Here is a 12,089-nt window from a genome sequence, read left to right on the forward strand (position 1 = left end):
AGTGTCTGCATCCCAGCCGGGGGCCCTGACATCTCTACAGCCCATCAAGGCCACATGTCTGCCCTGCGTGACCCCTTCATGAGCAGGAGGGGCTGGGCCAGCCTGGTGCTTCCCAGGACGCCCACAAGGCCCAGCTTCTCTGCCTGAGGCTGGGCTTCCGAACCCTCCTGGAGGCTCTGCCTCTGAACTTACACCCAGTTTTAGTGCTTTGGGGTCTGGGGTCACAATGGGGCTGGGGCCAGCCCTGGAGCAGCCAGCTGAGGCCCTGCTCCCTGTCAGGCTATTCATGGGGCCAGGGCAGCTGGGCAGGGGGTTAGGGCCAGGCCTGGGGTGGCCAGCTGAGGCCCTGCTCCCTGTCAGGCTGTTCATGGGGCCGGGGCAGCTGGGCAGGGGGCTGGGGCCAGGCCTGGGGTGGCCAGCTGAGGCCCTGCTCCCTGTCAGGCTGTTCACGGGCCGGGGCAGCTGGGCAGGGGCCCGGCGCAGCTGGGCAGAGGGCTGGGGTCAGGCCAGGGTGGCCAGCTGAAGCCCTGCTCCCGTGCAGACTCATGCCCTCGCTGCTGTACACCGGGCGCATCATCCTCTCCCTGGACTTCACCATGTTCTGCCTGCGGCTCATGCACATCTTCACCATCAGCAAGACGCTGGGGCCCAAGATTATCATCGTGAAGCGGATGGTAAGAGGGGGCCCAATGCACTCCAGGGTGGATGGTAAGGGGGGCTCTGAAGCACTCTGGAGCGATGGTAAGGGGGGCCTGAGGCGCCCCGGGGCACAGCACACCCCACAGGACCCCAAGTCACCACTCTGCTTCCACACCCTAGCGTGCCTGTCTCGGGTCTTGCCTGTATGTTGCCTCTTCCAGGCAGCCTTCCCTGATAGCCACAGCTCATTCCTGATCCCTGTTATAGCTCCTGTTGCTCCCCTTCTTGGGGCATGGTCATGACCCTTCCTACTCCTCATGGGGTGACCAGCACCCCTCTAGGCTGTCCCCTGAAGCTCCTGGCTCCATGCAGCCATGCTGTAAGGGTTGATGGAGTCTCATCCACTGCAGGGCACTTGGGGACCCTCCTGTGGGCAGGGACAGTGTGGGGTGGTGTGGCTGCAACTGGTGCCCCCCTCCCACAGATGAAGGACGTCTTCTTCTTCCTCTTCCTGCTGGCCGTGTGGGTCGTGTCCTTCGGGGTGGCCAAGCAGGCCATCCTCATCCACAACGAGAGGCGGGTGGAGTGGATCTTCCGGGGGGCCATCTACCACTCGTATCTCACCATCTTCGGGCAGCTGCCAACCTACATTGACGGTAGGAGGGGCCCTGACAGCTGTGGAAAAGGAGGTGCCACCCTTGTGGGGTTCCTCCAGGGTCACAGAAGTGGGAGGAGGGGAGGACTGGGCACATCCCACTCGCTCAGCACTGCCTGGGACCGTGGCTCCTGAAGGAAGAGATGGGTGCGCTTGGGGGCCCATCAGTTGAGTGGGGCAGGCATCAGCTGGCCGCAGCTGGGCTGTACCTCGCAGCTGCGGGGAGATCAAAGTGGGTCGGGGATGTGGCCTGGGGCATCAGCTGACACCGCCCCCCTGCCCCCATTAAATACCACCTGATTCCTTCTGTTCCTCCTACTGCAGTCAGACATAAGTCTTCTTTTTCTGAGTGGAGAGAACATAGAGTTTGTTCTCTGTCATGGCTTCATTGAGATTAATTCACATACCATAAAACTCTCCTGTAAAAAGTGGCCACTTTCATGGTTTTTAGTATATTTACAGAATCTAATTTTAGAACGCTTGTTCCAAAAGTCACCCTATACCCTTTAGTAGTCACCCCCGCCCCCCAAACGCAGGTGACCTGTCGTCTACTGTCTCTATCGTTGATGGTGTTTTTCAGTAGCAAAGTCGTGTTGGACTCTTTGCAACCCCATGAACTGCAGCACACCAGGCTTTTCTGTCCTTCACTGTCTCCCGGAGCTGGTTCAGATTCATGTCCATCGAGTCGATGATGCCATCCAACCATCTCATCTTCTGTCTCCCTTTTCCTGCCCTCACTCTTCCCCAGCATCAGGGTAGAAGGTGCCTTTTCTGGACGCTTCACATAAAGTGGATCATATGATATGTAGTCTTTTTTGTCTTGCCTCTTTTATTCAGTGTAATGTTTTCAAGTCATCTGTATTGTTATCCATATTTAATTCCTCCAGGGGATCTTCCTGACCCAGAAATCAGTTGACTGTTAACAAAAGGGTTTATCTGTTCTATTCCTATTAACCATGTGTCTATCCGGGTGCCAGCACCATGGTCCTAGCCAGTGTGAGTCCTTCAGCTTTGTTCTTTTTTTTCATGATTGTTTTGGCCTCTGGGTCCCTTGGGTCCACATGAATTTTCAGGTGATCTAATCAATTTCTCCAAAAAAGACCTCCAGGATTTTGATTATAAACATGGGGGTTTCTTCCACTTATTTAGATCTTTAATTTCTTTCCATAGCATATTTTATTTTTCATCATATAAGTTGTACTTCTTTTGTTAAATTTACTCCTAAATGTTTTTATTCTTTTTCATGCTTGTTGTAAGTAGAATTGTTTTATTAATTGGATTGTTTACTGTATAGAAAAACACTATATTTTGTATATTGAACTTGTATTCTGAAACCTTGCTGAACTTCTTTATTAGTTCTAATAGTTTTTAGGTGCCTTTTGGGGGATTTGCTATGATCATGTCACCCGCAAATACTTGTTCCTTTCCAATCTGGATGTCTTTTTTAAGTATTTAGTTTTGGCTGTGCTGGGTCTTGAGTGCTGTGCTGGGTCTTCATCGCTGCACGAGGCCTTCTCTAGACAGAATGAGTGGAGGCTACTCTCTGGCTGCAGTGCGTGGGCTCCTCACTGTGTTGGCTTCCTCCGTTGTGGATCACGGGCTCTAGAGTGTGGGGGCTTCTGTGGTTTTAGTACACAGGCTTACTTGCCCAGAGGCATGTGGAATCTTTCTGGACCAGGGATTGAACCCATGTCCCCTGCATTGCAAGGCAGATTACTAACCACTGGACCACCAGGGAAGCCCTTATCTTACAGATTTTTAAACGCCGAGTATACAGTTATGTTTTGTAATATTATGTATCCTTTACTTTTCTGCAAATGTGGAGCTGTGTTTTGGTTTCTAGTCACATGTTCCATATAGAAATGTTGCCTCTGCAGCACTTTTCCTTTCTGATGTCTCCCTTTTCTTTACGACAGTTGTTCATTTTCTCTTTGACGTCTTTCCTGCCACATTCTGCTCCCAGGGTTAGGACCTGTGACTTAGATGACATAGTCCCTCCTGTGGATGACACACCCCCAGGAAGTGCCCTGGTGGGGTGCCTGGATCCCAGGGAGGCATGTGCCAGCCTGGAGCGCAGGTCTGGTTCTTGGGCTTTCCTGGCAGTGGGACTTCCTGCCCGTGAGGATGCTTGGTGTAGATGGTCAGCCCTTTCTGGCTTCCCTCGGGCTTGAGCTGACAGCTGAGGTCACCCAGATGTGCGGGGCTCCAGGCCAGTGAGGTCATTGCCCAAGGGCCCCTGTGACTCCACATGGCTTTCTGGACTCACTTGCCCCCTCATCCCGACCCAGGCGTGAACTTCAAACCAGACCAGTGCAGCCCCGATGGCACGGACCCCTACAAGCCCAAGTGCCCCGAGATCGACCAGGCGCGGCAGGAGCCCATGTTCCCCGAGTGGCTGACTGTCCTTCTGCTCTGCCTCTACCTGCTCTTCGCCAACATCCTGCTGCTCAACCTGCTCATCGCCATGTTCAAGTGAGTGCCACGTGCGGGGTACACACCCTGCTGCCTGCCCCCGCCCCCAGGGTGGTGTGGATGGTGTGGAGCCTGGGACCCAGGACCTGGCTCAGCCCGGGCTGACCTGGTGATCGTGGCATCCAACCTGGGCACAACTGTTGGGGGGCAGCCCACGGGCCCTGTGCTCAGAGACCATGGGGAGGGGCACTGAAGTCTCACTCCTCCCACCCAGCAGAGGGAGGTGGATGAGGGGCAGCGACTTAGCTGAGGTCATCTTTGGGGGTGGAGGCGTGTGTGTCACACTTGTTAAGAATCCTGTGAGGCAAGACGACCTGTCTTTGCTCTCCATGTAAAGCAGGCGCATAGGGCCGGCCCTGACTGTGGTGCCCAGGAGGCCGACCCTGTGGCTCAGGGCATTGCCACCCCCTCAGGCCCCTCCCGGCCTCTGCAGAAGAGCCCCTGGGACCTGTGGCCAGTTTGGGCACTGTTTCTCTTCTCTTCATCAGCTAGGGTGATGAGGTCGCCACTTGCTGATTTTCCGTGTGCTCTGAACAGTGAGAGACCCTGCCCCAGTGCTGGGCTGTGATAGACAGAGGCCAGAGGCCCGGCGGGCAGCGGCTGTGTCTCAGCCCTGCCCAGCCTCCCTCCCCTCCTCCGAGGACCTCTGTCAGGGATCCGGGCCAGCTGACCTCCACCCGCATGAGACACAGGGTGTGGAGAACGAGCATGTCAGCCTGTTGAAGACACTGTCTCTTCTGTTTGTCAGATTCGGGGGAATCAGACCCTTTTAGGGTCCAGTGCAGGACACCATCCATCTCCCAACACATGAGGGTCTGTTTTGTTCTCTAGCAAGGTTTATGGGCTCTAAAATCTAGGTCTTTCTTCATTCTCCTCTGGGCCCCCAGGGTGCTCAGCTGCCTTTCCTGTGTCCCGGTCGCCCTCCCTGGCGTGCCTTTGTGGGCAGTCACGGCGCACACTCAGGCAACGACACGGTTGTGCATAACCCAGCTTGCGTGGCCCGTGCTCCTGGTAACCAGTGCTCCCCGCCCCCTGCAGCTACACCTTCCAGCAGGTGCAGGAGCACACGGACCAGATCTGGAAGTTCCAGCGCCACGACCTGATTGAGGAGTACCAGGGCAGGCCCCCCGCGCCGCCCCCCTTCATCCTCCTCAGCCACCTGCACCTCATCATCAAGAGGGTCATGCTGAAGATCCCTGCTGAGCGGCATAAGCAGTTCAGTAAGCTGTCCCTCCCTCGTCCCCAGAGCCGCGTCTGGGGTGCAGCCGGGATCGGGGGGCAGCTCCTCTGAGCATCCCGGAAGCTCGGGGTGGGGGAGGGGACATGCAGTCCTCTCAGGCCCCCGGACTGCCGCCAGCCCACTGGGGTTTGGGCGTGGGTGGGCTCCTCCGCCACTCCCTGCGGGGCCCCCAGTGGGTCAGAGGCTCCCCTCCCCGGACAGAGAACAAGCTAGAGAAGACAGAGGAGGCGGCCCTCCTGTCCTGGGAGATCTACCTGAAGGAGAACTACCTGCAGGAACAGCAGTTCCAGCAGAAGCAGAGGCCGGAGCAGAAGATCCAGGACGTCAGTGACAAGTACGGGGCCGGGGATCTTGGCAGGGCTGACACTGCAGCCCTGTGGTCCCTGAAATGCCTGTCACTTTGTTGTGGAGCAGGAGGCTCTGGGAGAAGGCGGCTTAGAAACGCCGGGGGAAAAGACCGGGGTGTTTGGATGGATCTTGGCTGTGGAAGTGTTCTTCCTATGAACACATAGGCCCACTTGGGTGCAATTCCTACATTGTAGCAAACTAAGACCAAAACCAGCAAACATTTCCGAAACCACAGTGTCCCCTCCTCCTTCCAAAGTCCCCACTGGTACCCGGAGGCAGCGTACCCTCCTCTGCCCAGAGGCCGCTCTGTCCTTCCTGAGTTTGTGACTGACAGCCTGTAGGCATATTGAGGTGAGGAACCAGGTGTGTGTGCTCTGCACACCTGCCCCTCTGGCCCAGCCACACCCCTGGGGCTGTCAGGTGGCCCTGTAAGCCTGGGGCATCTCTGGTGGCCCATCTTCCCCTGGGCCACTAGGCGGTGCTCATTCTCTATGAAACCGTAGAGTGTAACCTTTCAAATCAAGAAGCCTGAAACTAGAGCCGAAGGAGCCTGTGCTGCTGGATGTGATAAGCTGCCAACCTGCAAAGGGCACCAGGCTCTCTCCACTCACACGCAGACCCCTGGAAGGCCGCGGGCCTCAGCTGTGTCCTCTTGCAGGGTGGATTCCATGGTGCGCCTGCTGGAAATGGCACATCTGAAGCAGTCGGGCGCTGTGGAGCAGAGACTGGCCTCCCTGGAGGAGCAGGTGGGCTCCGGGCTGGGACCTCTGTTTCTGGGCACGGTTCCGATGGCCCTTCTGGCCAAGCCCCAGGTGTTGGGTGGCTGTCTGGGGAAGAGGGGGTGGGGAGCTGGGCATCCCGTGTGCGGGCACCTATTGACCAATCTTGTTTTGAACGAGCGTTCCAGGTGGCTCAGACAGCCACAGCATTGCACTGGATTGTGAAGGCCCTGAGGGACAGTGGCTTTGGCTCAGAAGAAGGTGTCCCCACTCTGGGTGAGTGGGTGGCTATGCCAGTGGCTGGTATCTACCCACCTGTGCTCTTTTCTGTCTGGGTGTCTGTGGAGTGGAGAGGAGCAGCCCCAGCACCTTGGGATGCTTGACACACCCCACGGCTACATGTGCTGAGTGTGGCCAAGTCCCCCGGCTTGACCAGGCTGGGGAATTCCAGAGGTAGCCTGTCCCAGGCCCCCTGACCTCCCTGTGTGCATCAGGTCCAGCAGACCCGAGACCCAGTCACTTTGACTGGGTGACAGAAAGCACGTCTTTGCTCCGATTTGCAGCCCGCCAAGAGATGGTTATGAGCAACCCTCCTGGGCTGTTGCTGGCCCCAAAGGAGCCATCTGCCCTTTCATCCGGACAGGCTTCTGGAAGGGCTTGTGCATCATGTTGATTACCAAGAGCTCAGCTGGGAGCTACCCCAGGCAACGGGGGCCTGAGCCCAGGCCTTGGTCCTCCTGGGCTGCAGTGATGGGAACCCTGGGGAGGGTGCTGTCTTTGTGGCTGACTTTCAAACTGGGCTCAGGGAGGTGGAGGCGGCCCGGAAGTTTGGGGGAAAGGACCTCAGAGGGTGGCCCTGTCCCTGTCCCCATTCCCAGCACCCCAGAAGGCCTCAGTGGGGTGGGACCCTGAGCTGGACAGTGGATCAAAGGCAGAGGACCCAGGTGACACCTACCACGTGAATGCCCGGCACCTGCTCTACCCGAGTTGCTCTGTCCTGCGATTCCCGGTGCCCAACGAGAAGGTGCCCTGGAAGGTGAGTGCCTGTCCTGGCCTCACCCACCAGGCTGCAGGGGCCCAGTGTCCTGGGGGGAGTGGTCTGGGCCCCAGGGTGGCTGAGCCTACTGCAGCCTCGAAGGGCCATGAGGGACAGATGAAGAGGGAAGCGTGATCCATGAGACCTGAGGGGTAAAGCTGGGCCATGAACCTGGACACTGGGCTGCTATCCACACAGGGTCCACTGCCCCACTTGTCCTCAAGCCCCCGTCCTCAGAGGACAGCCCCTATCCCCTTTCTGAATTCTGGGGAGGATGGAGGTGGAGAGTGAGAGGGAGCGAAGGAGGAGGCCTAGGGGTGTGCTCCCCCCCCGCCCCCGCCCAGGCCTTCTCTCTGGTTTTCCTGGCACATCCCGGGCTGTCACTCCTCCCCAGTCTCTGCCAGGGGACTCCTCCTTCTGAGTCCAGCCTAGCCCCCCGTACTCCCGCCTGGGGAGACTCCCCTCGACCATGGCTGACCTAGGTGTGTGTGTCTTGAGATCAGCCCAGCTCGGACTTCCGTGTCCTTTGGGCCCTCCCAGAGCTCTGCAGTCAGCTGTCCTGGGTGACGGCCAGCCTGGGGTGGTGACCGTCTGAGTCCCTGTGTCCCGCAGACGGAGTTCCTCATGTACAACCCGCCCTTCTATACGGCCGACAGGAAGGACAAGGACTTGGTGGACCCTGTGGGGGAGTGAGTACCCTGCTTCCTGCCTGGATGGGCACCCCATCCTCCGTGGGGGCTGGGACATGCTGGGAGGCATGTGGCTGGGGTCGCCTGTGGCTGGAGGAGCCCCGTGGTGGACGAGGGGTCACTGTGGCCACTCTGCCTCCCGCCATCTCTGTTGGGGATGCGACCTCTCCTCTCCCTTCCAGTGCCCTGGAACCTCTGTCCAGGATCAGCTACAATGCGGTGGACGGACCACTGGACCGGCGCAGCTTCCATGGAGTCTACACAGTGCGGGATGGGCTCCCTCTGTGAGTGTACCGCCCCCCGCTCCAGCCCTTCTCCAGCCCTCCTCAGCCACATCTGCAGTTTTCCTTCTGGGGTCAGGCTTCCTCTCCAGCAAAGTTGGTGTTTTTCTGATTTGTTGTTCAGTCTCTCAGTCATGTCCAACTCTTTGGGACCCCATAGACTACAATATGCCAGGCTTCCCTGTCTTTCATTATCTCCTGGAGTTTGCCCAAACTCATGTCCATTGAGTCGATGATGCCATGCAACCATCTCATCCTCTGCTTTCCTTCTCCTCCTTCCCTCGATCTTTCCCAGCATCAGGGTCTTTTCTAATGAGTTAGCTCTTTGCATCAAGTAGCCAAAGTATTAGAGCTTCGGCTTCAGCATCAGTCCTTCCAATGAACTTTCAGGGTTGATTTAAATTTTTCTGATAAAAATAAACAAAGTATGGAAGAAAGAAACATCAACATAAAGTACTTTCTACCAACCCTGGAGGCCCACACTTGGCAGTCTCCCTGGACACGTGTGGAGGGGTGGGGACTGTGAACTGGCCCTGCTGGCCCGGGCACTGTGCCCCGGTTCTCTGACACAACTTTTAGGACCTCCATTCCTGAGGTGTAGAAAGAGGGTAAAACGTGGACCCCATTGTGAGAGTAAAGCAGGGGCAATGTTAAAGGGCTGCTGGGCTTACATTTCCAGGCTTGTGCTGTAGGGCAGTATGCCCCACTGCACAGGTGTGGAATCAGCATAGAGATGAAAGGGGACCTGTGGCGTCAGGCCCAGCAGGCACTTGGTGGATGCCTACCGTGTGCTGGCCTGGGGTCTGAGGGTCGCTGGGGAGGCTGCACCACCAGGGCGGAGGCCGGGGACGGGATCACAGTCAGCTGGGATTTGGAGACCCCAAGGAGCAGGCGGTTGTTGAGGGAAATTGCCTGTGCGAGGAGGTGGGTGGTGGGCCCTGGGAATGTTCTGGAGCAGGGAGGGGTTGCCGGGGTCCAGCCCCGGCTGATCCAGGGAGTTCGAAGCGGGGACGGCATCGGCGAGGATCAGGATACAATAGCTTCAATTAGATATTAATTAGAGGTATAAAGAGTAATAGAATGAGGATAGCTCAGTAGGAAAATTCAGTGGAGAAAAGAGGCTGAGTAGCTTGGTTTACGCGGAAGACCAATAAAACTTCAAGACAAGAAGTTTGCACCACTTACGTAGGCCACAGGCGTCCTTCCGTTCTCCCGAAGGAGAGGAGACACTGAGGCCTCCCCGGTCGGATCTTAGAAGCCCAGGCAAAATTAGTAAGCTTGGTGGGTTCCGAGCTCCAGATGGAGACTCAGCCAGAGTGAGAGAGAGAGCTACATGGGGAGACCAGTATTTCGAGAAACTGATCCCAATTCTTTATTTTCCATGGTCTACTTTTATACACTGAGATGTTATGCAAAAGTCACGCGGGGTCAGCAGTCCTGACTTTTATCAAAGTCAGGTGCTTCATACAAATGTATACAGAGGTCTTAGGGGTGTTACATCATCTTCTGGCCGGGGGGCCTGCTGACAATTTATGACCCTCTCCCTGTGACAGCGGTCAGTCAACCAGGACACTTATTTCTCCAGGGGTGATTATTCTTAAAACAGATGCCACCCAAATAAAGTTACATTCCTATAGGGTGAGGGTGTAGTGGGTTTTAATTAAGGAAAGAATTTACTTAGCCTAAGGTCTAACGTGATTTATATCAAAGGTTAATACTTATTTCTTCTATATATTCATTAATGTGTGTAAGGGCAGGGGATGTGGAGACTTAGCAACAAACATTGGCTCAACAAATGAAAAACCTTTCACCAATACAATTTCTAATCAGCCCATTATACTTATACTAATGGTTTTCTAACTTTTCTAAGGAACCTGTTTTTAGAAGGTTTAAAGCATCTCGTGCCTCTCATGGTTGGGAGGCTGTGAGCAATCACATGTGGCCGGACAAGCCTGTCAGGCAGGCTAGAGAACCTTCAGAGGAGTTTGTAGGTTAAAACACTCTTGTCACGCCCAGGAGTTTTTATTAACTGGAGCTCTAAGTTAACTCCTTCTCCGAAAGAGGTGGTGGGGGACAGCCCCCCGTCAAGTCAGAGGTGTAGGTGAGAGCACAAAGTAGTAAAGTAGGCAGGCTCTGGTTATGGGGGTAGATGCTCAAGGATTTCCAGGGGGACTCCTGAGGCTCGATCCTGCCTTTGCGTATGTCGAGCCTCCTTCCTCATGACCTTTGCCATGGGCCGAGTGCCTCACTCTGGCCCCCAACAAGGGGTGACCACTGGGGTATAAGCTGCAGGATGGGGTGGTAGAGATGAGTGGGGCAGGGAAACTGAGGTGACCAGGTGCGTCTCCAGCCCTGGACAGGGGAGGGGATTGGCGAGGGGGATACAGTGTGCAGGAAGAGAGCAGTGCCGAGAGTCACAGGCAGAGGAGGGGGACCATTGATGCATGCTCACAGGCCAGCTGAGGCCCTCGGGCACGGCACCATGGTCAGTCAGGCGCTCTTTGGGGGGACATCTGCTGTGGGGCTCGTTTCTGCTCCCAGAGGCCCCTTTCCTCTCCAGCCCACCCCGAGGTAGCCACTGCCCACCCTGGAGCTCCCAACAAACAGGGTTTGCAGTGGACAGCCCCAGTGCATGACAGAGTCACCCAGCCTGGTCAAGGGGCCTTGGGCTCTGGGGTCTGGTCTGGGCTTCCTCCCTGGTCCTGTCCAGGGGAGCTGCCTGGGCTCCAAGAACCCTGAGCCAGGGCAGCTTTAGGTAGAGCTGGCACACAGCCCCTGCAGAGCCCCTGCCTGCTGCCCTGGCTGGGGTCTCCAGCCACTGGCGGTGGGCTGAGCTGACCCCTGTCTACCCAGGAACCCCATGGGCCGCACGGGACTGCGCGGCCGCGGGGACCTCAGCTGCTTCGGCCCCAATCACACGCTGCAGCCTGTGATCACCTGGTGAGTAGCCCCTGATGAGCACAGTGTCGCCCAGCTCCCCACCGCGTGGTGGGGCAGGGGATGAATGTGGGTGCCCCCAGGAGAGCCCAAATCCTTCTTCCCCACAGGCTGCCTCACTTCCCTGTGGGTCCCCTCCTTCAGAGGCCCCTTGGGGAGGACTTTGTCACTACGCAGACAAATATCCATACCAATTCACCCTTCACTTCCAGAGAGACAGAGTGGGAAGGGCTAGGTCCAGGGCATGGGCTTCTTTAAGGCTTTTGGTAGAAAACTATTGTCCAACAAGGCTGACCCGTTCTGGTCAGACTGGAGGTTATGGGAGCAGATGGTTCCTCTCCCCTGGAGCAGGTGCCAGTGGCCTAGCCGGTGGCCTCCTCGGGGGGGGGGCGGGGGCAGGGGCAGGCTGACCCTTCCCCTCCCATCCTTCTGCAGCTGGAGGCGGAATCTGGATGGTGCCATCTGCAGGAAGAACGTCAAGAAGATGCTGGAGGTGCTGGTGGTGAAGCATGGCCCCTCCGAGCACTGGATGCTGCCTGGGGTGAGGCCCCCGCTGTCCCAGGCCCTGCACTCGTTTGCCTTCTCTGCCACCGACAGGTCACCAGCCACCAGCGGCCGCTGCCCTGGACAGCTTGGAAGCTGTCCCTGTTCTGAATGACAAAGGCTGGTCCTTGCCTTAGAAGGAGTGCTTTCTCCTAGCTCTTCGTTTGGTGGTTGTGAAGATGGGTTCAGGCACTCTTCGGAGCGTAAGCACTGACTGAGCACCTGCTGGGTCCAGGCACCAGGCTCAGGGCTGGGGTTGCCCCTGCAGAGCTCAGGGCTGGGGGTGGGCGTCTTGGGCACGCACCTACCCTGGCCCTGGGGCCTGAGCTGAGCCCCGAGGGCAGGATGGTGTTGCTCGGGGCAGGGCGGGGCATACACGTGCCCTCTGCTCGGGGCAGCAGCTATTTGCAGGACTGATGAGCTCATGGTGACATAACTGGGTTGTGTTCTGCTGGGCCTGTCCTGACCAGGCACCCCAACCACTAGGATTCTGATCTGTCCGTCTGCCTTCTGCTCTCCCAAACCCTGTC

The 12,089-nt window shown here is 57.1% G+C and overlaps 1 protein-coding gene across 3 annotated transcripts in view; it reads left to right on the top strand.

The window, feature by feature from the left end:
- The window catches only part of TRPM2 (transient receptor potential cation channel subfamily M member 2), a 50,472-nt gene that overhangs the window by 34,194 nt on the left and 4,189 nt on the right, over positions 1-12,089 (top strand). For 2 of the 3 annotated variants that reach the window (XM_055569795.1, XM_055569796.1), the window contains 12 exons: positions 542-674; positions 1,124-1,295; positions 3,583-3,766; positions 4,805-4,986; positions 5,208-5,340; positions 6,013-6,100; positions 6,262-6,349; positions 6,952-7,109; positions 7,722-7,798; positions 7,981-8,082; positions 10,933-11,019; positions 11,452-11,557. In XM_055569795.1, coding sequence (XP_055425770.1) covers positions 542-674; positions 1,124-1,295; positions 3,583-3,766; positions 4,805-4,986; positions 5,208-5,340; positions 6,013-6,100; positions 6,262-6,349; positions 6,952-7,109; positions 7,722-7,798; positions 7,981-8,082; positions 10,933-11,019; positions 11,452-11,557 — 1,510 coding nt within the window. Of the gene's footprint in view, positions 1-541; positions 675-1,123; positions 1,296-3,582; positions 3,767-4,804; positions 4,987-5,207; positions 5,341-6,012; positions 6,101-6,261; positions 6,350-6,951; positions 7,110-7,649; positions 7,799-7,980; positions 8,083-10,932; positions 11,020-11,451; positions 11,558-12,089 lie in introns of those variants that run through there. The other variant, XM_055569797.1, reaches the window with a different exon arrangement.

This window comes from Bubalus kerabau, chromosome 2 (assembly GCF_029407905.1).
Source record: "Bubalus kerabau isolate K-KA32 ecotype Philippines breed swamp buffalo chromosome 2, PCC_UOA_SB_1v2, whole genome shotgun sequence".
Taxonomy (NCBI): domain Eukaryota; kingdom Metazoa; phylum Chordata; class Mammalia; order Artiodactyla; family Bovidae; genus Bubalus; species Bubalus kerabau.